Source organism: Xenopus laevis, chromosome 8L (genome assembly GCF_017654675.1).
Source record: "Xenopus laevis strain J_2021 chromosome 8L, Xenopus_laevis_v10.1, whole genome shotgun sequence".
Lineage (NCBI taxonomy): Eukaryota > Metazoa > Chordata > Amphibia > Anura > Pipidae > Xenopus > Xenopus laevis.
Genome location: NC_054385.1, coordinates 98,944,040 through 98,971,478, shown reverse-complemented (window position 1 = coordinate 98,971,478; position 27,439 = coordinate 98,944,040). Strand labels below are relative to the sequence as shown.

General features: G+C 40.0%; 1 protein-coding gene across 7 annotated transcripts in view; it reads left to right on the top strand.

The window, feature by feature from the left end:
* Positions 1–6,458: 6,458 nt before the first annotated feature.
* LOC108699189 (pecanex-like protein 1) overlaps positions 6,459–27,439 on the top strand; it is a 101,002-nt gene continuing 80,021 nt past the window's right edge. For all 7 annotated transcript variants that reach the window (XM_018231092.2, XM_018231094.2, XM_018231093.2 and 4 more), the window contains exon 1: positions 6,459–6,861. In XM_018231092.2, the coding sequence (XP_018086581.1) occupies positions 6,709–6,861 (153 nt within the window). In that variant the 5' untranslated portion in view covers positions 6,459–6,708. The remainder of the gene's footprint in view (positions 6,862–27,439) is intronic.

Sequence of the window (27,439 nt, the reverse complement as noted above, 5' to 3'; positions counted from 1 at the left end):
CTTTTTCCCCCCAAAAGTGGGATTTACTAAAGAATTTAACAGCTAGAAGTGTTCACCTGCTCTGAGCACATTTTACAGCTTTCTATCAATTCAGTATCTGCAAGATGTATTTTTGCATAAGATGAAATGATCTTTAGATATGATGATCTAAGATATTTTAATTTGTTCACTTACATATTGATACGCTTGGTGCCACTACTTCTATCCCTACTCTTCATGCAAACCATGTGCAGTGCACCTGTTGACAAAAGGCAACACTGCAGCATCAGCCACCCTCGAAGGAGGCAGTAGCTACAGGGTTCTCAGAGTGGCATGCATCAATGGATGCTGCACATGTGCACCTAAAAAATCATGTGCATACATTATTTTGACACTGTGTCTGAAATAAGGACATCCAAACAATTAAGATATTCAGCACAATTGTGTCTGATTCACACCAAAGTGCACACTAGATTGAACACAATTAGTGATGGGCGAATTTATTCGCCAGGCGCGAATTTGTGGCGACTTTCCGCTATATAAATTTTGGCGAATAAATTTGTGAAACGGCCACGAAAATTCACCGGCCTGCTTTTTAGACGCCGGCACATTCTCGCCAGCGTGCAAGAATGTGCGTCAAAAATGGATGCAGACGGCAAAAACTAGACGCCGGTGCCATTTCGCGAATTTTTTGCCGTTTTGCAGGAAATTTGCGGATTTTTCTGCAAAGCAAAACGCTGCAAATTCACCCATCACTAAACACAATGCCTGCAATTGTGTCAGATGCATTGCTGGCTCAAGGCTGCAGTGATGCTGGAATTTGGGGGGAAATGCTGCACTGTGGGTAAAATTAAGATGGCTAGGTGCTCAGAATTTCACTTTGCACTCTGCACTTGCAATCAGTTTCCCTTGTAAATGAGTTGTTATAAGTCACAGAGGAGTCCCATAACTACTAAAGTCACAAGGCTGTAGGCTTTTATACAGTTCCTTTAATATCCTCATATTTTACATCAGGGGTTTAAGTTATTTTTTATAATACACAAGTTACCATAAATGATGTGACACACATTTCATCACTAAACATTGTTTATAACTGATGACATCACTAATCTGTATAAATTACAGGATAGAATGTACCCTCTACTGTAATTTTCAATGCTAGAAATCACCAAAGAGTCACATGACCATACAGAAGGGCACAGATCAACATAACTAGCACTGTTTATATGATATAATTTACTGGATATTCATGGATCTTGTGTAGTATATAGAGAATTACTGTAATTTATAAAGGTATTAGAATTCAACAAGGAGTTACATCACCATGTAAAAAGCATGAGGATGCTGGCCTATTTCACAAAAAGGGGTAAATTATTTATTTTAATGTCAGTGAGTCATGTGACACAAATCACATCACTAAGCACCAATCATAACTCATGATATCACATTATCCACTATATAATCTACAGTCTGGTCATTTCCCTATGGGACCAGACTGTAAATTATATCCTTATAAACGGCACATTCTGATGTCAGAACACGCCGTTTATAACAGGCCAAATTTGATGCCATGCGTCCGAATTTGATGCAGAGCATCCGAATTTGCCGCTGCTGCGTTCAAATTGAACGCCGGCGCGCCCAATTTGGACGCCGGCGACCAGAATTGGATTCCGACCCCTCCACCTCCCTCCCAACATTTCACACAAAACGTAGATTATAATGCATAATGTACCCCCTACTGTAATTTATAAAGATATTATGTCACCGACGAGTTATGTGACCATATCAAACACGAGGCCGAATGTACCCCCTACTGTAATTTATAAAGATATTATGTCACCGAGGAGTTATGTGACCATATCAAACACGAGGCCGAAGGCCGAGTGCTTTTATACAGGTCACATAACTCTGAGGTGACTTCTAATATCTTTATAAATTTCTAGTATGGGGTACATTATGCATTATAATCTACATTTTGTGGGGGGGTCGGAGTCAAATTTTGGTCGGCGTCCTTTTTGGGCACGCCGGTGTCCGATTCGGACACGCGGCATCAAATTCCGATGTGCTGCGTCAAATTCCGACGCGCTGTGTCAAAATTCAGCGGCCTGGGGGCCCCTGTTATAAACGGCGCGTTCTGATGTCAGAACACACCGTTTATAAGGATATAATTTACAGTCTGGTCCCATAGGGAAATGACCAGACTGTAGATTATAAAAATATAATTTACAGGATATTCATGGCTCATTGGCACTGTAGTAACTATAGAGGGAGCAGACCCCAAGGGGTGGGGGGCCTGGGCCGATGGGTCTGTCTCCTCTAATGCTTTCAAATCCCCCTCCCTGCTGCTTTCTTCTTCTTTAAATTGATGCGATCGCGCCTGAGTGAGCACGGGGAGGGAGGGAGGGTGTTTGTGGCAGGCACAAGCGGGAGCGCCAATGAACGCCAGGCCCTCCAGACAATTACTAATGTGACTGTGAACCCTGCGAATAAGGGAAGTCACTTACGGATTTATATATATATATATATATATATATATATATATATATATATATATATATATATATATATATATATATATATAATTTCCACATAGGCAGTCGCACTCTGATCCGGATCTGTTAGTTCGATGGTGGGTGCTGGATCAAAATTTATCATATAATTCCAGAAAGAACCGCACTCCAACTAAGGACAAAGGCCCTAATGTGGGCCGAAACGTTGGACACGCAAATTGAGCACAATAAAATGTGAAATGATTCAACAGAACAAGTTGTAGTGCGGTTCTTTCTGGAATTATATATATATATATATATATTTCCTGAATGTGGATGAACAGGTTTTACTACTAGGTACTAAATACTACTACTGATCTCAGAACACAACAGTCTGATAGCTAGAAAGAAAATGGAACATGCTTGCTGTGCCTATTTAGTGACAGACTAGTGCCTCTATTTTTGGCCTATACAAAGCATATAATCATGTATGCAACAACTTGTCTTAGATACCATGCAGTGAATAATGTATCCCAACCAAACTTAATTCCCTAAACTACAAGCTGGACAAAGTGGGCATACTTTTGAAAAGTCTAAGTGTCAATAGTATATGTAATAAAGCAGGACTGGACTGGGATTCAAAATAGGCCTGGCATTTCAATTACCCAGAGGCCCAAACAAGCCCCAATAGGCCCACTAAATAGTAACCATCTATGACATCTTACAGCAGCCCCTCTGGCATTTGTCAGAATTTACAGATTGCCATTCCAGGCCTATAATAAAGCAGATATTGCCAGATCAACCCTCTGGGGACCCCTGAACTCTTGGGTCAGTGCACTGGCTGTTATCCCCCAATGCTAACTGAATCACTCCAATCATGTTAGGACAATGCATCACTGTGCTTGGGATTTTAAACCCCCACTCAGTTAAACTGCTTAGCATCTAATACAAGTGTGAATTCTCCATTAGGCTGGGGGCCCTAAATTCTAGGCACATACCTACTCTGTGTATTGGATTATCCTCCCATAAAAGCTATAGATGATTGCTATAGTAATTTTTATAGCTTCTTATTGTGTGTATCCATCTGCTACTTCATTCATATGCATTCATGTCACATCTGTTTGATACCCTTTCAATAAGTGCAATCAGCCAACACTATGTACAGATCTATTGTACAGATGTACATGCAAATGTTACAATGTTTCAATGTTGAAAGGAAAGTAATGAAATAGGGACATAAGTCATGATGGTCTTTCTACTTTCTGTTCTCCTTGATTGTGTGTAACCACATCCTCTATGACAATATGGAATGTGCAAATTAAAAAAAACCATGCTGTTCTAACCATTTATCCTGCTTCCAATTTCAGCAGAGATGGCTCAGTCAATTCCAAGTGATGGATCTCATTTATAAGTATTAGGAGTATTTGAAACAGTGTAGTAGCCCACTGCAACAAATCAGCAATTTGCTTCAATCAGTTCACTACAGGGACACTAGGGAAAGAAGTCTCTGATTGATTGCTGTGGGTTATTGTCCTGGTTCACCTTTGTCCAGACTCCAGCCGACCCCATCATACAAATATACTGTAGAATTTGCATTAGTTTGTTGCTAAACAAAAGCTTACACTGTCTGGAATTACTGTGTGGGCTGCTGATAGTTTGAACAGGCTTATAATAAATTAGGTAGGCTCTGTTTATTTGGGTAAGACTTGGTTAACTATAAGTTGTCTGTGTCTGAACTAGTTAAGCTTTGGGTCTGAAAGTGGGCCTCTGAAGTCCAGGAACGAGGGGAAATATGAGTCTATCCTGTAAAGTCTTCCCTTCTCCACTTGGAAGTCCTGGGTACTCAGACTGGGACCATCCCTGTTTTGTTTGTTACCCATATCTGGACTGAGGGCAGGGATTGCCTGGATTCACACAGGGCAAAATCACGTGGCTTGTCTTCTGCTTGCTTTGTTGATTTACACACCACCCTGATATGGAATGAAGAAATACTTGAAGTTTATGAACAAGAAAGAACACATTCAAGTCATTTACTTTTATAAAGATTCTGTCAGTTGCGTAACGTTATGAAGTGAAAAGATTAAGTGATTGTTTAAATGCAATAGCATAGTATTCATACCTGTTCTTTGGTGATTTTTTTAGTCCCTTGCATTACTATTTGCTTAGTGCATAAGGCGCCATCTTCAGCTGCTTTGTTAAACTTCGGAATGAGACCGAAGATTCTGCAATTTTCGCGAGTTTCGTGCAGTTGTCGCGATACAGAAAATTGCTCCAACTGCGCATGCACCGCTTCGCCGGTCTCATTCCAAAGATTACCGAAGAGAAGAAGATGGCGCACGTGAACTCCGCTTGACAGAATCTGCATGGAGGGGTAAGTAAAGAGTTAGGGGAATTTGCCCCGGGGGCAGCTAGGCTGGGGGGAGGAGGGAGGACGGTCTATGTAGGGTAGGGTTTTTTTTATTAAGGGTTTGTTTCTCCTTTAAGGCTACATAAAGAGGTGACACTGTGGGCATGTTAGCTGGCATAGCATCTACATATGAACCTACAGCTGTTGTAAAGAGCACAAAGAAGGAACAAAAGCTTGTTGAGAGTAAACAGCACAATTCAACTGCAGCGTGACTATAATTTCTTATTATAGACTGTTATTTAGAAACCCAGGATGGCAGATAGAAACATAGGGAAATTACTCTCAGCACTAATCCTTACTAACACCATTTTGGAGTACTATCATCAACCAGATGAACTTGATTATATTAAAGCATGCAATAAAGACATTTTCTGTGCTTGTGCTGGGTGAACCTCCTGGACCAACAGCAATGAGCAAGGCCGGAACAAGAGATGGGCATAAGAGGCACGTCAGTTGTCTTGTTTTGTTTCATGAAACTACCAAGCCATGGGGCAGTATTTCTAAGAGGCTGTCATGTGACCCTATCATGTTCCAGCTGGCCTGTCAACATGGCTGTTCTTATCAGTGCCAGGCCTGAGGAAAAAAACCCCTGGTAGGAGGCTCCTATCATTCTCCTGAAAGCCTTTGGCCATTGTAAAATGTTGGGACTACTGTACCATATTCACGGGCCAAATAGATATAGGTATTAGGTCACAGTAACTTAACTAAGGAGGGTCGGGCCAAGTGCAGAGGTTGTGGGTAGGGTTGCCACCTGGCTGGAATTTTATCTGCCTGGCCGGTAAAATTGATGGTTGATCCCAATGTTATTAATAAGGGAAAAAGATAAATATTTAGGAAGGCCAGTATTTTTATCTGGATAAGATGGCAACCCTAGTAGCAGGCCAGGGTGCGATAACACCCCCTGCAGTTACTCCCCTGTTAGGTCAGTTTCATTCAGTATTTAGAATATGACCAGTTTCTGGAAAGGTTGTCCACCTTTGAATGAATTTTTAGTATGACGTAGAGAGTGATGTTCTAAAACAATTTGCAATTGCTTTTCAGTTCTTTATTATATGTGGTTTTTGATTTATTTAGCTTTGTATTCGGCAGCAGCTCTACATTTTGCCATTTCAGTCTGGTTGCTAAGCTCATAATTACCCTAGCAACCATGCGTTGATTTGAATAAGAGACATGAATATAATAAAAAAATGAGCAATAACAGTACATTTGTATCCTTACAAAGCATTTGTTTTTTAGATGGGGTCAGTGACCCCCATTTGAAAGCTGGAAACAGTCAGAAGAAGGTGCCATAGAAAGTCACTATTTAGTGGGCTGGTATGAGCTGTTTGGGCCTCTGAGTATCTGAAATGCCAGGGCCTATTTTAGTTCTCAGTCCGGACCTGATGCACACCAATATTACACATTAGATACGCACTGAATTTTAAGAATTATTTGATGTCTCACTCTGGCCCTTTAAGATGCTCGTGATAAAATGACACTTGGGATTCGCGGTGACATTTCTTACTTGATGTAGTAACACATCACAGCTGCAATACTACATATAATCGCTGGGTGGCGCAAAGGACATGGATAGGAGCCCCAGCCGCCTGCAAGGAGGCGTTCTAGCATTTACTCTATGGTAACGCTGAGGGGGAGAGCGAGAGTCGGAGGTATAGGCCGCTAGTCGCTGGAGGACCATCGCTTCCTCAGTGGGGTGAGAGGAGATAAAATGGCTGCCGAGAGGCCGCCCGGGCCTGTCTCCCATCGCCGCGTTCTCATTCTGTTGCGGACGGGCAGGTGAAGAGAGGCCCGGAGGGCTGGTGCGGTGACCCGGTTGGGAAGGTGGAAAGGACCATGGGTTCCCAGACGCTACAAATCCTCCGGCAGGGAGTCTGGGCTTCCATCACCGGAGGCTGGTATTATGACCCCCACCAGAGTACCTTTGTCAATACCCTACACCTCTACATCTGGCTCTTCCTCCTCTGCTTCCCCTTCACCCTGTACATGGTAAGTGTATCTGCCTGTCACGCTTCAACCTGCGGCCCTTGGGCTCTTGTTGGACTACAACTCCCAGCAGCCACGGCGCCAGGCTTTAGCTGCAGGGACATAGGATAGTCGTCTTCCCTAGGTCATCACACGGCTATTGTTATAATAATGATGTATTTTTGAATTTGAGTGTACAGAGAGAGCACCTATTACTCAAGAGTGGATCCAGCTTGGAACTGGGGCTTTTCTATTGGTTAGGTGTTGCTATCCTTTAGGGCTGGTCTCCTGGGCTTCGAGTGTTACAGTGGCCCTTAGGGCAGAAGTAGATAAAGTACAAAGGCTATAATAATAATAATAATAATATGTATAGACATTAAATGGATACAGCCTGCTGCCCTGCCACAGCTGGAGGGTTAGAGGGCTACAAACTGGTCATCCCTGATTAAGCAGTTTCTCCTGTTAGATTTGGCCTTTGCATTACTAGAGGCCAACCCTTTTCAGATGCCGGGATCTCCCTCCGAGATGATCTTTCTATTGATCAGTATCCAACGTTAAACTCTGAAATGGAATGATTTAAGATGATCTGCTGCCTTTGGGGAGCGAGGCCTGCGTGTCCGAGCCTCAAACAGTGGTCACATAAAGAGTACGACAAAGGTTTTAAAAACTCAATACTAATCTAGTCACTTTGTAAGCAGTGTCAGTCACACCAGAGTAACCCAAACTTGTTTGAAAAGTAATATAACTCATTGATTATGGGAAATGCTCAGCATATTGCATCTAAGCTGTTTAAAGGAGAAGGAAAGCAACCGAAGCAGTTTATTGCCAATAGATTATCCACAATACTGCAAGCTATAACACTGTATTTATTCTGCAGAATGCTTTATCATACCTGAGTAAACAGCTCTAGAAGCTTGTTTAGGATAGCAGCTGCCATATTGTCTTGTTATGACATCACTTCCTGCCTGAGTGTTTCCCTGCTCACTCATAGTTCTGGGTTCAGATTACTGCAGGGAGGGGGAGATGGAGAGAGGAGCAAACTGAGCATGCTCAAGCCCTAGCGGTTTAAGCTGAAAACAGGAAGTCTGATACAGAAGCCCATGTGTACACAATAGAAGGAAAGAAATGATGTGTTTCTTTTGACACAGGACTCAAAACAGCACTACGTGTGGGGTTTTTGAGGATTTACTGGTGTATTTATATAGACCTTTCTGATAAAGTTTACTTCATTTTAGCCTTTCCTTCTCCTTTAAGGCACCTGTGCTACATATGAACTCGCACTCATTTTGCCAGATCTCTCTTATCCTTCTGCTTTGAGCAGCTTTATCCTGCTATTAGTCTTGCCTGTTGCATAATCACTCTCATGGGGGGGGGGGGGTACAGAAAAACACGTTCTTTGTAACTTTCTACTAAAAAAACTTGCACATTGATTTAAAGGGGTAGTTCAATTTCACAATGTGTTGTTTTATCAAAGTTAAACACATGTTTTCTCAACTGCTTTATACTTGACTGTCAAGGCTGGCTGGCTGCCAACTCTGTAAATTGTTACACTTTGATATATTTGACCCGAAACCCATGGTGACCCACTGGTCTACCACCAGTTGGGTGGATTTGGGTTGATGACCATTGCAGGTTAGGGTTGCGTGTGTGTCAGTCTGGGAAAGTGTATACTCCTCTGCTCCCAAAGCTTCCCTGTCTTTCAATCATAAGTACTCACAGAAGAAGAACACAAAGCAAGATGTGGATAGGATTTGGGTGCATGTTCTACCATGTACGGGCAAATAGTCAGGGCATACTCCCAAACCTGACATTTTACCGGTGACTAATATATTAAATTATAACCGCTTCTTTGTAACAGACTGGTTGATTCTCTTTGTCATACTTTTACTCCAAGCCCCACTTTGAGGTCCAACATGTGGTCTGGGCCCTCCTTAGATTATAACATGCATTCCTGTTCTCTAAAAGGGTACTTTTCTTTTAAAGGGACGGCTCACCTTTAAGTTAACTTTTAGTATGTTATGGAATGGCTAATTCTAAGCAACTTTCAAATGGCCTTTATTTTTTTTTTGCCTCCTTCTTCTGACCATTCCAGCTTATAGGGGTCACTGACCCCATCTAAAAGCAAATGCTCTGTATACAAATTATAATTATTGCTACGCTTTATTACTCATCTTTCTAATCAGGCCCTCTCCTATTCATATTATTGTCTCTTCATTTGGACCCTAGCAACCGCATTGCTGAAATTGCAAACTGGAGAGCTGCTGAAACTCAAAAACCACAAATAATAAACAATGAAAACCAATTGCAAATTGTCTTAGAATATCACTCTCTGCATCTTTCGAAAAGTTAATTTTAAACCTTCATCTACTTTTTTATTTTTTTTTTAGTATTTTTAGAGAAGCAGAGCACCAGCCTAGGATCCCATGATATCAATTATATTCCCTGGAGCTGTCTAAAAAAATTGTACCTCATTGGCTTTTGTTGGCATTTAAAGGAGAAATAGAGGTAGAATCACAGGGAGTGCCAAGTTGTTAGGCACTGGTCCAAAGTACTTTTTCTCACTGCCATATTGTATTGATATCCCAGGTATTCCCTAAACCTTCTCAAGCTGGGCACATGCCCAGTATAGAAATTGGCAGAATTCTCTATTGTGTATGTGCTTGCCCAGCATGTTTGTGATACTAGAATGATATGGGAGCAGATTGTACAGCTGAAAAGTACTGTGCTTTTTTTTTTTTTTTTTTTAAGGGTCGGGTTAGACCCAAGGTAGGACGTAAGCAACTAGTAACCCCTGGTGAGTCTAACAACTTTTCACCACCCTGGTAATTCTGCCTTTCCTTCTCCTTTATAAAAAATGTACAGCTTTGAAACAAATGAATCTAACATTTTTGGACATTATAAAATTGCTCAGTGCGAAGCTGTTTTGCAGTTTACTTTATTTATTTTTAATTCCAGGCTATTAGAATGTGTCTGAAGAAAGAGGACTGTTCTGATGGTTATTTAGGAAGGCTCAGACTTTGTCGTCCCTAAACAAAGCAACATCTCAGAACAGTTCTCCTTCTTTCTTTTTCAGACACGTGTTTTTCCGACACATTCCCTCCACAGGATCACAGTCGGAAAACTGATCAGCAGGTGATACTGTTGATGCAAAATTCATTATAGTTTGATAAAATCTTCAAGCGTTAAATTACAATATTGCTTTGAATCAAGTCATGGATGTCAAACACGTGGATAATTTTAGTGGTTATGTGTTATGCAGTCATTAGATGGGAAATCACTTTGGAGGGCCTATTTAACATGCTGTGTAAAACACCGGAGACAGACATCATCCGTGATGTTGCCCATATCAACCAATCAGATCTTTGCTTTTGCTTTCTAACTTGTAGGTGACTGATGAAATCTAATTGTTGATTGGTTGCTATGGGCAATGGCAACTGTGAGTTAGTCTCCAATGATTTGCACATCATAATAAATTGGCCCTTTTGTGTTATTGCATATATAAAATGAGATATATGAACAACGCTGGTAACTCCCTGTAGAACTGTCATATTGCCTTGTTTACAGCATCCTCCTATTCTTCCCATATTGAAGAAAAGTATGCAGTGCAATTACATGTTGGCTGCTTATTGCTAATACATTTTGCTCATAATATATTCACTATGCTGTGGAAGCCCATTTTCCTGCTTGTTAAATGCTGCACATTGGCCCCAGGGTGATGAGAAGGGGTTGCTTTGAGATGTTTCATCAAAAATGTCATAAGCTTTAATGTCTTATTAGGAGCAGAGGTTTTTTTTTTTATTGTGCTGTTTGGTTGCAGCCCACCAGGGAAAAAGGTCTGTTTGAGAAAATGTAAAAAATAAGCACAAGAACTAATGTGTTTAAATTTTGATATCTGATTTTGGCATTTTACAATGATAGTCATTTTGTTCCCGATGAAATTGAATTCCACGATTGACCTTTTTTTCTGACTCGACGGAGAGGAATGAAGTGGCAGTTGTTTGACTAGTCATAGCACAGGAAATGTTGCAATTATATTCACTAGTGCTTCTTAAACACCCTGACCTCACCTATATTTGCAATAAAGGCATAGGAACACTTGGAGATTTTGAGCATTTTGTTGCCCCTGGGCTTAAACTGGCCACAGATATCCACTATCAGTCAGGTAGGCAAATCAGCAGGTGTTCTACAGATACCAATAAACTGGAAGGGCTGCATTTTTTCATTGGCCTGTGTATGGCTAGCTTTGGGTCATTGCTTGCATGTGAAGTTTTCATATCCGCATATTTCAGTATATAAATAAAGGCTATGAATTAGTTTTTTTGTTTTTTAAGGAAATATTTTCTTATAACATCAAGACTATTGAAAGTGTGTGCCAAGTCTTGTTAAGAGTTCCATAGACTCTTGTATAATATAACAATCAATATCTCAAGCATGCAGTATCACCAGTATTCAGCCCAATACGTGTAAGTAGTTGTACAGAGTGATTTTATACTGTTAGTAGAGCTGTTGCCTAAAATGTACAAGTGGACAGGCTAAATAGTATGGCAGTCCCAGCTATTGTTACAACAAAGAATATAGTAGTTCTATCATCTTTATCTTAAATTTAATGTGTTTATTTCCCACCCTGTATTTCCCCATGCCCTTGTGCCCCGTGGGTGCCTTTAATTTTTCTCTACTTTCAACTGCATGTTTGCCTATGCACAGGTTGGATAGTCGGTTAGCTGGTTGGATGCAACATATGTAAACATGTTGTCAGCAGTAATGTGTTTAGCTTTTGTAAGCAAAGTATAATGGTTGTGGTGAACAGAGGCAGGTGCTTTATATTGTTTGCCTTCTTTGGGAAAGAATGATCTTAGGAGAAGGAAAGGTTAAAACTAAGTAAGCCTTATCAGGATGGTCCCCCTAAATATACCAGTAAACCCTCAAAGTAGTGCTGCTCTGTGTCCTCTGTCAAAAGAAACACTGCATTTCATGCCTTTTATTGTGTACTCATGGGCTTCTGTATCAGACGTCATGCCTTCAGCTTAAACCCTTTTCCCCGGGCGTGAGCATGCTCAGTTTGCTTCTCTTCTCCCTCCCTTCTCTGCTGTAATCTGAGCCCAGAGCTATAAGTGAACAGGGAGAGACTCAGGCAGGAAGTGATGTCACACCAAGCTAATACTGCAGCTGCTATCCTAGCAAACAGAGAGCTTCTGGAGCTTTTTACTTTGGTATGGTAAAACATTCTAGAGAATAATATAGCATTCTATCTTGCACTATTGCAGCTAATCGCATTCTAGCTTGCACTATTGCAGCTAATCTATTGGCAATAAAATGCCTCGGTAGCTTTCCTTCTCCTTTAACTGATTTAAAGGGATTATTCATTTATAAATTAACTTTTAGTATCGTGTAGGCAGACAATTTGCAGTTGGTTTTTATTTGTGTTTTTTGATTAATTTAGCTTGTTGTTAAGCAGCTCTCCAGTTTGCAATTTCGGTAATCTGGTTGCTAGGGTTCACACTACCCTACCAACATGCATTGATTTGATTGAAACATGAATAGGAGAGGGCCTGAATAGAAAGATGGGTAATAAAAAGTAGCAATAACACTATATTTGTAGCCTTACAGGGAATGTTTTTTTTAGATGGTTGACCCGGGACCCCCATTTTGAAAATGTATAAACAGTGGGTAAATTTGCACATGTGCAGTTACATGATAACTGCTTACCTTAGTGGCCAGTACTCCTTTTTGCTGAAAAACACACTGGTCCAAGGCACTGTTCCATTGTTGTCTCTTGTCCCAGGGTACCCTTGTGGAGTGCAAGGACAGTACTTTAAAGTAGGCTAGGCCTGATCTGAAATCAGGGGTATTGCTATTATAAATGTTTTCTATCCTTAATAGGGAGTCTATTTGACTGGTTCCTGTCTAAGTAGCAGAGGGTATGAAACGTGTAAGATGGGGTTAGTATGTACCATTGTAAATGGGATTTGTAATACAATTTGAGCCATGGGACAAATATCTTGGATATATACATTCATAGTACATTCTTGCCATTATAAGTTCTATGGGGCAGGGACATTCTTACCTCCTATGTCTTTCACCATATGGTATTTAATCCCTGTATAGTTATTGCTGCAAAGTTTTTCTTTTTTCTTTACAGCCCTGTGTATACTAGTTATGTTTTATATTTTAAGTATATAAAACATATATATGCAATAGGTTCCTCATTTACGGTTTCCATCAGAGTAATGGAAAACTCATTTGTGCAGCCCTCATTTATAATTAAAGCACCCATGTTGTTTTCTAATTTGGTTAGGAAGCCGGGTCGATCAGGCTGTTAATCTCTAATAACCTTGGCCTGGGAATAAGTGAAAGTGTAACTCCATTTGCCATCTTCCAAGACAATATCGATATCATTGTTACCCATACATAAAGGAAAATTTTATATCCCAAAGAATCTATATCAAATATCACTTCTGTAACTGTGGATGCTGGGGTAATTACAATCTGAATTAGGGAAATTCCGCAGAGTGGCTATAATAGAGAGGAGAAAAACAAGGTAATTGGTGGTCTATGTCCTAACCTCACACTAATTTGTGCTAATTTTTGAGCAATCAATGCTGTATTGCTGCATTTTATAAAAGATGTGCCACAAAGTAGAGTACAGGTATGGAACCTGTTATCCAGAATTCACGAGGCCTGGTGTTTTCCACATAAGGGATTGTTCCGTAATTTGGATCTTCATACCTGAAGTCTACTAGAAATCATGTAAACATTAAACAAACCCAATGGGCTGGTTTTGCTTCCGATAAGTAAGGCTCAAGTACAAGGTACTGTTTTATTATTACAGAGACAGAGGAAATCCTTTTTTTAATATTTGGATTATTTGTAATAACATGGACTCAATGGGAAATGGCCTTTCTGGAGCTTTCTGGATAACAGGTTTCCAGATAATTAATCCCATACTTGTATGTGTGCAGGTTTGATAGAGACTTGAGTGTGTCCACAATAGAACGGAGGGCCCTGGGATGAGTACACTGTACCAGGCATTGGCAAATAAGCCTCTCAGTGCAGTATTTCCATTTTTGGGAGTAAAAACGTTTCAATTTAACTCAAGAAATGGACTATTGTGAGAAATAAATAGAAAGTCTTGACCTGTGCAGGTGTATAGAGTGAGCCCTAGTGATCTGTACTGTATTTATATGGACTCTGGCTCATGAGTCATTCATTAATGAACTCTTCCCGCTCACCATGGTAACAAGGGTATCGGCCTTCGAGCAGCAAATGATCTGGTTAGAAGGATCTCGGGATTTTTGCACATGGGTGTTGTTCCTTTGTCAGTGCACGGTGCACTGCTCCTGAAATATAGACAGGCAGCTGGTCCCAGATTATTAGAAATCTCTTATAGACACCAAATAGTCATTGACAAAACACTGTTCTCATTAGACCCAGAGAAATGTAGCCATGGCAACTGTAAACCAGCAGCCTTAATCATGCATCCTCTGGTTATGCTGAGCTGAACTTAATGCATAATATAATTTGCCTTGCACACAGGCAGTTGAACCCATGCCTGGAAAATGCTACTCATTTTTCTTTGTTTGATCTCATCCCTGCTACTGACCAAAATGCTTAGAATTTTCTCTGGTCACTTTCCATTGGCTAAAAATAAAAATAGTAGCTCTTAGCCTGCAATTGTAGCCAGAAAGCACATATTTTTCCCGTGACTGTCACAGACTAGGGATTTTTGTCACCATTATTAGTAACTGTGATATTAACAAGTCTCATGATATAAACCTGTAGGCTTGTTACCCACTGGTAAAATAAACTGTGCCGTTTTATACAGTTAAAGGAGACATTCGGTAAAAAACTAGAATGTGCCAGTGCATTAAACTCTTTTGTAGAAGGAATGTGCTTTAAAAAGTAGTGTTTCTGGTTACTACTAGTCGTGCCCATCGGTTCCACTGCTGCCTCCATTCCCAGGCTATGCAGGGGAGCCACTTAGCACACTGCACTGTAGGATATGGGCCAATCAGCAGCTAGGCTGACCTGATAGGGAAATGAAGCCTGTCTTTGCTTGTTTTACTACAGGGCTCTGATTGTCTGTCCCTTTCCTGGTGGGGACCATTAGGACATGTCTACCCCTCATTTGAAACACTGACAGGGACCAGAAAACATCGATGGGGAGCTCCATTTTGAAGACAATATTAATTTACACATTTTTTTATTTATCCAATATGTCTCCTTTAACCTTTAGGCAAGATATGGATTTACTGATATCATGTAGGCCTTTACCCACCAGATCGGATCATTTTTGGATCCTGCCAAAAGCCTACTCTGTCAAATTTTGGTAAAATTTAAAAACTAATTGAAGTGCTCCTATCGCATCAAAATTGTTCTGTTTTTTATCTGTAGTTATGACCGAATATTATTGGTTATTGCTGAAGTTACTACTGTTGGTATTGTAATTCTAGATTTGCTTAAGTCAATCTTGCAGTTGGATATTCACCACATTATGTTATGTTGCTCATTTAAAGGGTTTGTTCACCTTCCAAACCCTTTTTTCAATTCAGTTGTTTTTAGATTGTTCCCCACAAATAACGACTTTTTTCAATTACTTTCCATTATTTATTTATTTTTACTGTTTTTGCCAAATTCTAAGTTTAAAGTTGAATGTTCATCTCTGCTGTTTGAGTCTGGCAGCTCAGTAATTCAGGTGCAGACTCTGAACTGTTACAATTTTGCAACATTTATTTGATACATTTCTCAGCAGCGTCTCTGGAGTATTAGCGACTATTGTATCAATTCTAATCGCTTCCTCTAATGTAGCTCAGAGATTCTGCTCAGCAGAGACAAATAAGAAATGTATCCACTAAATGTATCCATTTAGAACAGTTTACAGGGTCAGCTACCCCCCCTCCCAGTGCTACTTCAAAACGTGAAAAAAGACACTTAACACTTCGATATTAGGAAAACAGTCACACATAGACAATAGAAAGTAATTGGAAAAAGTCATTATTTCTGTTGATCTATCTGAAGACAACTAGTTGTTTGAAGGTGAACCACCCTTAATAGTCTACTTTTGCCGGAATTTCCTTTCCCCAAAGTGATCTGTAGCTTTCTGTAAGTATTATAAATAATAAAGGAGTGTTGCATTACAGCTGGTACTTGGGGTTTTGCAATTTCTCCTTGGCTTTCCATGACACTGCTTATTGCTAACTAGATGATGAAGGGCTTTTGTATTTTTTTTCCTCTGATCCTGAGATGTCTGCTAGCAGTGCAGTTCTTAGAGTGGCTATAGCTGCTGCTATTGTTTTTCTGTTTTCAGCCTGATTCATAACAGGCCATTGTTAATTGTAGTTGCCAGGAAGGACCTCCGACATGGAATGCTTGTGGTAAATTACTTTTTTTTCTTTTTTTTTTATGAAGCGCAGGTCAGGTTTCAGTAAGTCTGCAGGGAGTGCTCACAAAACAAAAAGGTCTATATATTCAACTTGAGTTCACATTTTTCACTGACCTCTCCAAATCACTCACTTTATTAAATAAAAATATCTTGAGAAAAAAATAAAAGGCTTTTAGTATGTTTTGAAACGGGGAGTTCACCAGCATTAAGCAAAATCATCATCTTATTGGTATGCGCTATGATTTGTACCTTTTTGGGAAAGCCACTTTTTTAGACCAGCACCATCGATTCTCTGTATGGATTAAATAAGGTGCTAGTGCTGTAGTTATAATTTTAAAGTGAGTTCATGGTATCAAACAATTAAAAATAAAGCGTCAGCAATTCATGAATAAAAGTTAGAAATGAGAAAATAGTATAGAGGTGGAGTTGTCCCGAAGAAACTGGCTGCGTTGTTCTAAGCCCTGGGACACCACACGTGGGAGAAAGGCAGAACAGTGAGGACTGTGGTCTTGTTACTACGTTTAACTGTCTTGTAAGGAGAGCTAACTTTGCTATAAAACCGACAAATCCTCAGTGCCTTAGAGATAAAAGAGAATAAAAGCAATAAATGCTGTGCTAGTAGCGCTACAATTCCCTTAAATTTCTCTGGATCCGAGATTCAATTTAAGTTTAGAAAAGGTAAGATTTCAATAATAAGCTTTTTTTTAATTTATTTTTTAAAAAACTAGGAACTATATATAGGAAGGAAACTGCTACTAATTCCCTGTTAAACTTCTCCAGCTATCATCCCTATTCAGTGAAAAAGTTTCTCCCACTAGGTGAATTCCTACGCCTGAAAATAAATAATTAAAAGAAATATTGTGGAGTTTTACTGCTTTTTCTTGTTTTTTAGTATCCCTATTCTGGTTTATATACCTCTACACAGCCTGAAATTGGGTAGTACAAGTGAGTGAACGTTAATTACAAGTGAACTATATTTTTGTTTGTGAACACTGCAGATGAAACCATGTTTATTTCAGTGCATGGCAAGATCAAAAGCTCCATGGCACTGAAAGGGGGTTGTGTGCAGCACCCCAGAATGCTGATTTATATCCTTGATATTGCTGAAAGCACTGATCAATTCGGGTATGGTTTAGGTTAGGGCCTTTTGCCACTGTAGATATTAGAGATTCACCAAATCAACTATTTTGTATTTGGCCAAATCTCTGAATCCTTTGTGAAAGATTTGTCCGAATACCGAACCGAATCCTAATTTGCATATGCATATTAGGGACAGGAAATGAAAAAGTGGGTGACTTTCCTTCCTGCCCCTAATTTACATATGCAAATTCAGATTCGGTTTGGCTAAGAACAAGGATTCGGCCGAATCCTGCTGGAAAAAGGCTGAATCCGGAACTGAATCCTGGATTAATAGCATCTCTAATAGATAGTCTTAGACCTATATCAGGATGGGGCATACATCTTGCGTTTTATTCATTTTACAAAATGTAGCGCTTTACTTTAACACTTTTTTTTTTTGAGACCTCTTTTTTCCCCTAAAGACAGTTTGTTGTACAACGTAAACAGCAAATTGTATAATCTGACCATTAACCTTTTAAATGCCACAGATCGTAGAATCTACGTTCTGTGGCAAAGGTACTTGAAATGCCACAGAACGTAGATTCTACGTTCTGCAGCATTTCCTGTTTCAGGAGCGGAGGAGCGGCTGTTAGAGCCGCTCGCTCCGTTCCTGCTCGATCCCCTGCCCCTAGGCAACGAGCAGAGCAGGGGATCGAGTGGCCCCTGGGGCGCGATCGCCCAGGGGCCCAAAAACAGCAGCAGGCACGTGTTACTTACGTGTCCTGCTGCTGCAGCCTGCACCGGATCGTCGATCTCCGCCCCCACAGCACACAGACAGGAACCACGAGGCAGATGTCTTCCAGGGGCTCTTCCTGATCGCCTGCAACAGTCTCCAGCGATTTTTTCAGGTTAGTGCAACAATTACACACACAAACACACCAACACACACTTATTACAGTAATACACACTTAGATTCACACTTACACACACTTACACATACATTTTTGGGGATTGGGGGGGTCACTTACACTCACTGCACTTACACACACGTGCACACGCACACACGCGCACATAACATGTAATTTACCATTTGTACACACGCACACGCACATACATGGCATTGTGGCCTTTTTTTTTTTTTTCTTATCGCATCGTTTCTTTTTTTGGCTGAAAAAAATGTTTTATTGCCATTACGCATAGCGTATTCGCTAACCGTACTGTGCAATACCTTTTGTATGTTATTTCGGTGATTATATTGCAATTTTGGGTATTTTGGTGCATTTTTAGCCATTTTATTGAATTTTTAGCCATTTTATTGCATTTTCAGCTCTGCATATATTGTGTTCACTTGTTTCTAGCCGTATAACCTGTTTGGCCCATCTAAAATATTCAAACTGTGATTCTGACAGCCGATAACACTAGTCTGGAAAAAAAACATTGATTTTTGTGGTTTTATTGGATTTTTTTGCATTTCACCCTTTACTGCCTTATTTTGTTTTGCCTTGTAAATTTTATCTACTATATATCCATTTGGGGGTCTCTGTGCGCCACATAGTTTGGTATATCTATGCATTTTGGGCATCAAAGTGTTCAGTAGACCTCTGGCGTTCATATTTAGGATGTTTTATGCTGATACGTTACAAAATGTGGGGCATATAATGGGGTAAAATTCAAGCTTTCTGACAATTTTCAGAAATTTGATAAAAACCGTTATGTTCAGCATTGCTTTGCAGTTTGGCAGTTTGCAGTAGAAACACTTATTTACCCATATTGGATTCGTCAGAATGTGTACTTTCTGAAAATATATGGTTTTCTGGGGTCTCTGTACTGTTAGGGGGGTCTAATGTCGCATAATACACACACCAGGTGCTTATATTGCAGCAGCCAGCGCGTCAGCTGTGAAAATGTATATACACTATTGTCATTTGGGGGTCTCTGTGCGCCACATAGTTTGGTATATCTATGCATATTGGGCATCAAAGTGTTCAGTAGACCCCTGGCGTTCATATTTAGGATGTTTTATGCTGATAAGTTACGAAATGTGGGGCATATAATGGGGTAAAATTCAAGCTTTGTGACGATTTTCAGAAATTTGATAAAAACGGTTACGTTCAGCATTGATTTGCAGTCTGGCAGTTTGCAGTAGAAACACTTATTTACCCATATTGGATTCGTCAGAATGTGTACTTTCTGAAAATATATGGTTTTCTGGGGTCTCTGTACTTTTAGGGGGGTCTAATGTCGCATAATACACACACCAGGTGCTCATATTGCAGCAGCCAGCGCGTCAGCCGTGAAAATGTATATACACTATTGTCATTTGGGGGTCTCTGTGCGCCACATAGTTTAGTATATCTATGCAAATTGGGCATCAAAGTGTTCAGTAGACCCCTGGCGTTCATATTTAGGATGTTTTATGCTGATACGTTACGAAATGTGTGGCATATAATGGGGTAAAATTCAAGCTTTCTGACAATTTTCAGAAATTTGATAAAAACCGTTATGTTCAGCATTGCTTTGCAGTTTGGCAGTTTGCAGTAGAAACACTTATTTACCCATATTGGATTCGTCAGAATGTGTACTTTCTGAAAATATATGGTTTTCTGGGGTCTTTGTACTGTTAGGGGGGTCTAATGTCGCATAATACACACACCAGGTGCTTATATTGCAGCAGCCAGCGCGTCAGCTGTGAAAATGTATATACACTATTGTCATTTGGGGGTCTCTGTGCGCCACATAGTTTGGTATATCTATGCATATTGGGCATCAAAGTGTTCAGTAGACCCCTGGCGTTCATATTTAGGATGTTTTATGCTGATAAGTTACGAAATGTGGGGCATATAATGGGGTAAAATTCAAGCTTTGTGACGATTTTCAGAAATTTGATAAAAACGGTTACGTTCAGCATTGATTTGCAGTCTGGCAGTTTGCAGTAGAAACACTTATTTACCCATATTGGATTCGTCAGAATGTGTACTTTCTGAAAATATATGGTTTTCTGGGGTCTCTGTACTTTTAGGGGGGTCTAATGTCGCATAATACACACACCAGGTGCTCATATTGCAGCAGCCAGCGCGTCAGCCGTGAAAATGTATATACACTATTGTCATTTGGGGGTCTCTGTGCGCCACATAGTTTAGTATATCTATGCAAATTGGGCATCAAAGTGTTCAGTAGACCCCTGGCGTTCATATTTAGGATGTTTTATGCTGATACGTTACGAAATGTGTGGCATATAATGGGGTAAAATTCAAGCTTTCTGACAATTTTCAGAAATTTGATAAAAACCGTTATGTTCAGCATTGCTTTGCAGTTTGGCAGTTTGCAGTAGAAACACTTATTTACCCATATTGGATTCGTCAGAATGTGTACTTTCTGAAAATATATGGTTTTCTGGGGTCTTTGTACTGTTAGGGGGGTCTAATGTCGCATAATACACACACCAGGTGCTTATATTGCAGCAGCCAGCGCGTCAGCTGTGAAAATGTATATACACTATTGTCATTTGGGGGTCTCTGTGCGCCACATAGTTTGGTATATCTATGCATATTGGGCATCAAAGTGTTCAGTAGACCCCTGGCGTTCATATTTAGGATGTTTTATGCTGATAAGTTACGAAATGTGGGGCATATAATGGGGTAAAATTCAAGCTTTGTGACGATTTTCAGAAATTTGATAAAAACGGTTACGTTCAGCATTGATTTGCAGTCTGGCAGTTTGCAGTAGAAACACTTATTTACCCATATTGGATTCGTCAGAATGTGTACTTTCTGAAAATATATGGTTTTCTGGGGTCTCTGTACTTTTAGGGGGGTCTAATCTCGCATAATACACACACCAGGTGCTCATATTGCAGCAGCCAGCGCGTCAGCCGTGAAAATGTATATACACTATTGTCATTTGGGGGTCTCTGTGCGCCACATAGTTTAGTATATCTATGCAAATTGGGCATCAAAGTGTTCAGTAGACCCCTGGCGTTCATATTTAGGATGTTTTATGCTGATACGTTACGAAATGTGTGGCATATAATGGGGTAAAATTCAAGCTTTCTGACAATTTTCAGAAATTTGATAAAAACCGTTATGTTCAGCATTGCTTTGCAGTTTGGCAGTTTGCAGTAGAAACACTTATTTACCCATATTGGATTCGTCAGAATGTGTACTTTCTGAAAATATATGGTTTTCTGGGGTCTCTGTACTGTTAGGGGGGTCTAATGTCGCATAATACACACACCAGGTGCTTATATTGCAGCTGCCAGTGCGTCAGCCGTGAAAATGTATATACACTATTGTCATTTGGGGGTCTCTGTGCGCCACATAGTTTGGTATATCTATGCATACTGGGCATCAAAGTGTTCAGTAGACCCCTGGCGTTCATATTTGGGATGTTTTATGCTGATAAGTTACGAAATGTGGGGCATATAATGGGGTAAAATTCAAGCTTTGTGACGATTTTCAGAAATTTGATAAAAACCGTTACGTTCAGCATTGCTTTGCAGTTTGGCAGTTTGCAGTAGGAACACATATTTACCCATATTGGATTCGTCAGAATGTGTACTTTCTGAAAATATATGGTTTTCTGGGGTCTCTGTACTGTTAGGGGGGTCTAATGTCGCATATTACACACACCAGGTGCTCATATTGCAGCAGCCAGCGCGCGTCAGCCGTGAAAATGTATATACACTATTGTCATTTGGTGGTCTCTGTGCGCCACATAGTTTGGTATATCTATGCATATTGGGCATCAAAGTGTTTAGTAGACCCCTGGCGTTCATATTTAGGATGTTTTATGCTGATAAGTTACGAAATGTGGGGCATATAATGGGGTAAAATTCAAGCTTTGTGACGATTTTCAGAAATTTGATAAAAACCGTTATGTTCAGCATTGCTTTTCAGTTTGGCAGTTTGCAGTAGAAACACTTATTTACCCATATTAGATTCGTCAGAATCTGTACTTTCTGAAAATATATGGTTTTCTGGGGTCTCTGTACTGTTAGGTGGTCTAATGTCGCATAATACACACACCGAGTGGTTATATTGCAGCAGCCAGCGCGTCAGCCGTGAAAATGTCTATACATATTGTCATTTGGGGGTCTCTGTGCGCCACATAGTTTGGTATATCTATGCATATTGGGCATCAAACTGTTTAGTAGACCCCTATGTTTATATTTAGGATGCTTTATGCTGGTAATGATACATGGACAATACGATGCTGGAAAGTTGAAGCTTTGAGGCAATTTCCAGATATTTCACCAAAACCGCCAAATTTGGCAAAGCCTTGCGACTCAGTAGTTTGGAGCAGAAAGGCATGGGTACCCATTTTAGATTCCGTAGAATGTGTACTTTCCAAAAATATATGGGTTTGGGGGGTAAACATATATTTCTGTGTTTTTACCCCGCAAAAATGCAGTCAATGTGTTGATTTTTCATTAGCTGAAGTTACCCACGGGACTGTTTGTATGCGCTAACTTCATTTTGGGGCCTCTAAATGCCAGATACTTTGGTAAACTTATGAACAATGGCCACCAAAATGTTCAGAGGAACCCTGGCAATCATATTTAGGGTGCTTTTTCTTAGTACGTAATGACACATGGGTGATATGGTGCTGGGAAGTTGAAGCTTTGAGGCAATTTTCAGATATTTCACCAAAACCGGCAACTTTGGGAAAGCCTTGCGACTCGGTAGTTTGGAGCAATAAGGCATGGGTACCCATTTTAGATTCTGTAGAATGTGTACTTTCCAAAAATGTATGGGTTTGGGGGTAAACATATATTTCTGTGTTTTTACCCCACAAAAATGCAGTCAATGTGTTGATCTTTCATTAGCTGAAGTTACCCACAGGACTATTTGTATGCGCTAACTTCATTTTGGGGCCTCTAAATGCCAGATACTTTGGTAAACCTATGAACAATGGCCACCAAACTGTTCGGAGGAACCCTGGCAATCATATTTAGGGTGCTTTTTCTTGGTGCATAACGATACATGGGTGATATGGTGCTGGGAAGTTGAAGCTTTGAGGCAATTTTCATATATTTCACCAAAACCGACAAATGTGGGAAAGCCTTGCGACTCAGTAGTTTGGAGCAGAAAGGCATGGGTACCCATTTTAGATTCTGTAGAATGTGTACTTTCCAAAAATGTATGGGTTTGGGGGGTAAACATATATTTCTGTGTTTTTACCCCACAAAAATGCAGTCAATGTGTTGATTTTTCATTAGCTGAAGTTACCCACGGGACTGTTTGTATGCGCTAACTTCATTTTGGGGCCTCTAAATGCCAGATACTTTGGTAAACTTATGAACAATGGCCACCAAAATGTTCAGAGGAACCCTGGCAATCATATTTAGGGTGCTTTTTCTTAGTACGTAATGACACATGGGTGATATGGTGCTGGGAAGTTGAAGCTTTGAGGCAATTTTCAGATATTTCACCAAAACCGACAACTTTGGGAAAGCCTTGCGACTCAGTAGTTTGGAGCAGAAAGGCATGGGTACCCATTTTAGATTCAGTAGAATGTGTACTTTCCAAAAATATATGGGTTTGGGGGGTAAACATATATTTCTGTGTTTTTACCCCACAAAAATGCAGTCAATGTGTTGATTTTTCATTAGATGAAGTTACCCACGGGACTGTTTGTATGCGCTAACTTCATTTTGGGGCCTCTAAATGCCAGATACTTTGGTAAACTTATGAACAATGGCCATCAAAATGTTCAGAGGAACCCTGGCAATCATATTTAGGGTGCTTTTTCTTAGTACGTAATGACACATGGGTGATATGGTGCTGGGAAGTTGAAGCTTTGAGGCAATTTTCAGATATTTCACCAAAACCGACAACTTTGGGAAAGCCTTGCGACTCAGTAGTTTGGAGCAGAAAGGCATGGGTACCCATTTTAGATTCAGTAGAATGTGTACTTTCCAAAAATATATGGGTTTGGGGGGTAAACATATATTTCTGTGTTTTTACCCCACAAAAATGCAGTCAATGTGTTGATTTTTCATTAGATGAAGTTACCCACAGGACTATTTGTATACGCTAACTTCATTTTGAGGCCTCTAAATGCCAGATACTTTGGTAAACCTATGAACAATGGCCACCAAATTGTTTGGAGGAACCCTGGCAATCATATTTAGGGTGCTTTTTCTTGGTGCGTAACGATACATGGGTGATATGGTGCTGGGAAGTTGAAGCTTTGAGGCAATTTTCAGATATTTCACCAAAACCGACAATTTTGGGAAAGCCTTGCGACTCAGTAGTTTGGAGCAGAAAGGCATGGGTACCCATTTTAGATTCGGTAGAATGTGTACTTTCCAAAAATATATGGGTTTTGGGGGGTAAACATATATTTCTGTGTTTTTACCCCACAAAAATGCAGTCAATGTGTTGATCTTTCATTAGCTGAAGTTACCCCACGGGACTGTTTGTATGCGCTAACTTCATTTTGGGGCCTCTAAATGCCAGATACTTTGGTAAACTTATGAACAATGACCACCAAAATGTTCAGAGGAACCCTGGCAATCATATTTAGGGTGCTTTTTCTTAGTACGTAATGATACATGGGCGATATGGTGCTGGGAAGTTGAAGGTTTGAGGCAATTTTCAGATATTTCACCAAAACCGACAATTTTGGGAAAGCCTTGCGACTCAGTAGTTTGGAGCAGAAAGGCATGGGTACCCATTTTAGATTCAGTAGAATGTGTACTTTCCAAAAATATATGGGTTTGGGGGTAAACATATATTTCTGTGTTTTTACCCCACAAAAAATGCAGTCAATGTGTTGATTTCTCAGTAGCTGAAGTAAAGTCCTGATCAATTTGGATGTGCTAACTTCATATTGGTGTCTCTAAATGCCAGATACTTTGGTAAACCTATGCATAATGGGTATCAAACTGTTCAGTGGACCCCTGGCAATCATATTTCAGGTGCTTTTTCTTGGTACCTAATATAGTTTGGGATATGCGGAGCAGCAAAATAAAACCTTTGAAATGATTTTTCAGAATTTTGAATTTTTTTTTGAAAAACCGCTATTTTCAGACAAGCTTTTATGTTTGGTAGTTGGGAGTAGAGAGACATAGTTACCCATTTTGTAATCGGCAGAATGTGTACTTTTCAAAAATGTATGGTTTTCTGGGGTAAACCTACGGTTTCAGGATTTTTTGCCTTGGAATCTAAAGCATGCCGTTTTCTGCCTTAGTGCTTTCAAAATTTGGTAATATACTGCCGGGAGTTTTTGCTGTACAGAAATCCTAAATCTCCCTAAAACTATACATATCTGGTATTGGCACGTTCGAGAGACATAAGGCTTTCCAAATCAGTTGGATTATCATCCCTAAAATGAAATATTTTTCTGGTATAAATTGATATACGATGAAAAATGGTAATTTTTCATTTTTTTTTGGTATTTAGCACTATAAATTTTTTTGCACAGGTGGAAATACATGAAAACTCCGGCAGATTTAGAAAGCTCAGTTTCTACCGAAAAAAACAATGTATAGTTTTCCTAGGTAAACTATAGGTTTCCCCTCAGAAAATGCCCCTAAAGTGAGAGAGCACAAAATGTTTCAAAAACGGCTGGCATTTCGCGTAACCAAAATGTGAAATTCTGCTGGCACTTAAAGGGTTAATAGCAGTCTTGTGAATTATAATTTATTTTCAATTTGTGTAAATGTTATTGAATTTAGCGATTTATGGTTTTTTTTTTCTACATTGCTTTTCAATCCAGGTTTTTTTTTTGACAGATGTGTTAAATGCTCCACTCCTTCCCATAACAAAACTTACCAAATCTATAGCAGACAGAGGTGGTAAGTGCTTGATTCTGTTCAGGACTCCGCGTCACAACCTGGACAATGTGATTTCCATTGTTTGCTATGGAATGGCATGACATGACAAAGGATTAGGATGGATGCAGTGGTTCTCTGTTAAATTGGTCATAACACCCAGGGGATCATTTATAAACATTGGGCACATTTTTCGGCTGGACAGTAACCCATGTTGACCAATCCAGCCAACTGCAAGTTGGACATTGACAGCAATCATCGGTCATGGGTAAAGCTCCCCATAGACGCGACGATTCTTCTTGCCGAACGACCAATTTTAGGGAAGTCCGACCAATCCTTCGAAATTATCGTGCGGTTAGTGGTATTCGAACGATCGCACGTCTTAAGATTTTTCGGCTGACATCTGTCACGAAATTGATCGGCCAGGTCAAAATCTTTGTCGGTCCCAGTGCAATCTATCTATGTTTGCAGGGCCAAGCAGGCAGCTCCCCTTTGTTTTCCTGGCAAATTGGTCTTTTTACTTGATGGTCAATTCGTACTATCGTACGATCGTTCCGAGAAAATCGTGGTCTCACGATGAGGATCTGATCTTTTAAAAATCTCAACATCTATGGCCAGCTTTACTGCCCAGGTGCAAATATGCCCAGTGTTTATAAATGTTGTAGGCTGTGTCACCTTTATTTATCTCTTTTGAGAAAGAACAAAATATGAAATTTTGCTTACAAATGCGACCCAACTGTTATGAGTTTGTCATTCTAGAGCTTAAATTAGTCACTGGCTGTTTTTCTGTCTTTCTCCTTAACCAGGAAATGACTCAGCTAGATGATACAGTTGGGTAGTAGTTGTTCTTAGAAAGAAACTGTGTGGCTTTGGCTGCAGTTACCTAGGCTAAACATATGTTTGTTAAAGGGCTTGTTCACCTTCCAAACACTTTTTTTTTATTTCAGTTGTTTTAAGGATGCACTGAATCCAGGACTCGGTTCAGGATTCAGCCTTTCTCAGCAGGATTCGTATTTGGCTGAATCCTTCTGCCCGGCCAAATCGATTCGGAATCTGAATCCTAATTTGCATATGCAAATTGCGAGATTTTTTTGGTCGCAAAACAAAGTCGTAAAAATGTTTTCACCTTCCCACCACTAATTTGCATAAGGAAATTAGCATTTGGTTCGGTATTCGACCGAATCTTTCGCGAAGGATTCGGGGTTCGGCTGAATCCAAAATAGTGGATTTGGTGCATCCCTACTACTCAACTACTTTCCATTTTTTGTTTTTTTAACGTTTTTCCAAAATCTAAGTTTAAAGTTTAATGTCCCTGTCTCTGGTGTTTCAGCCTGGCAGCTCAGTAACTCAGATGCAGATTATGATTTCTCAGAAGCATCTCTGGAGTA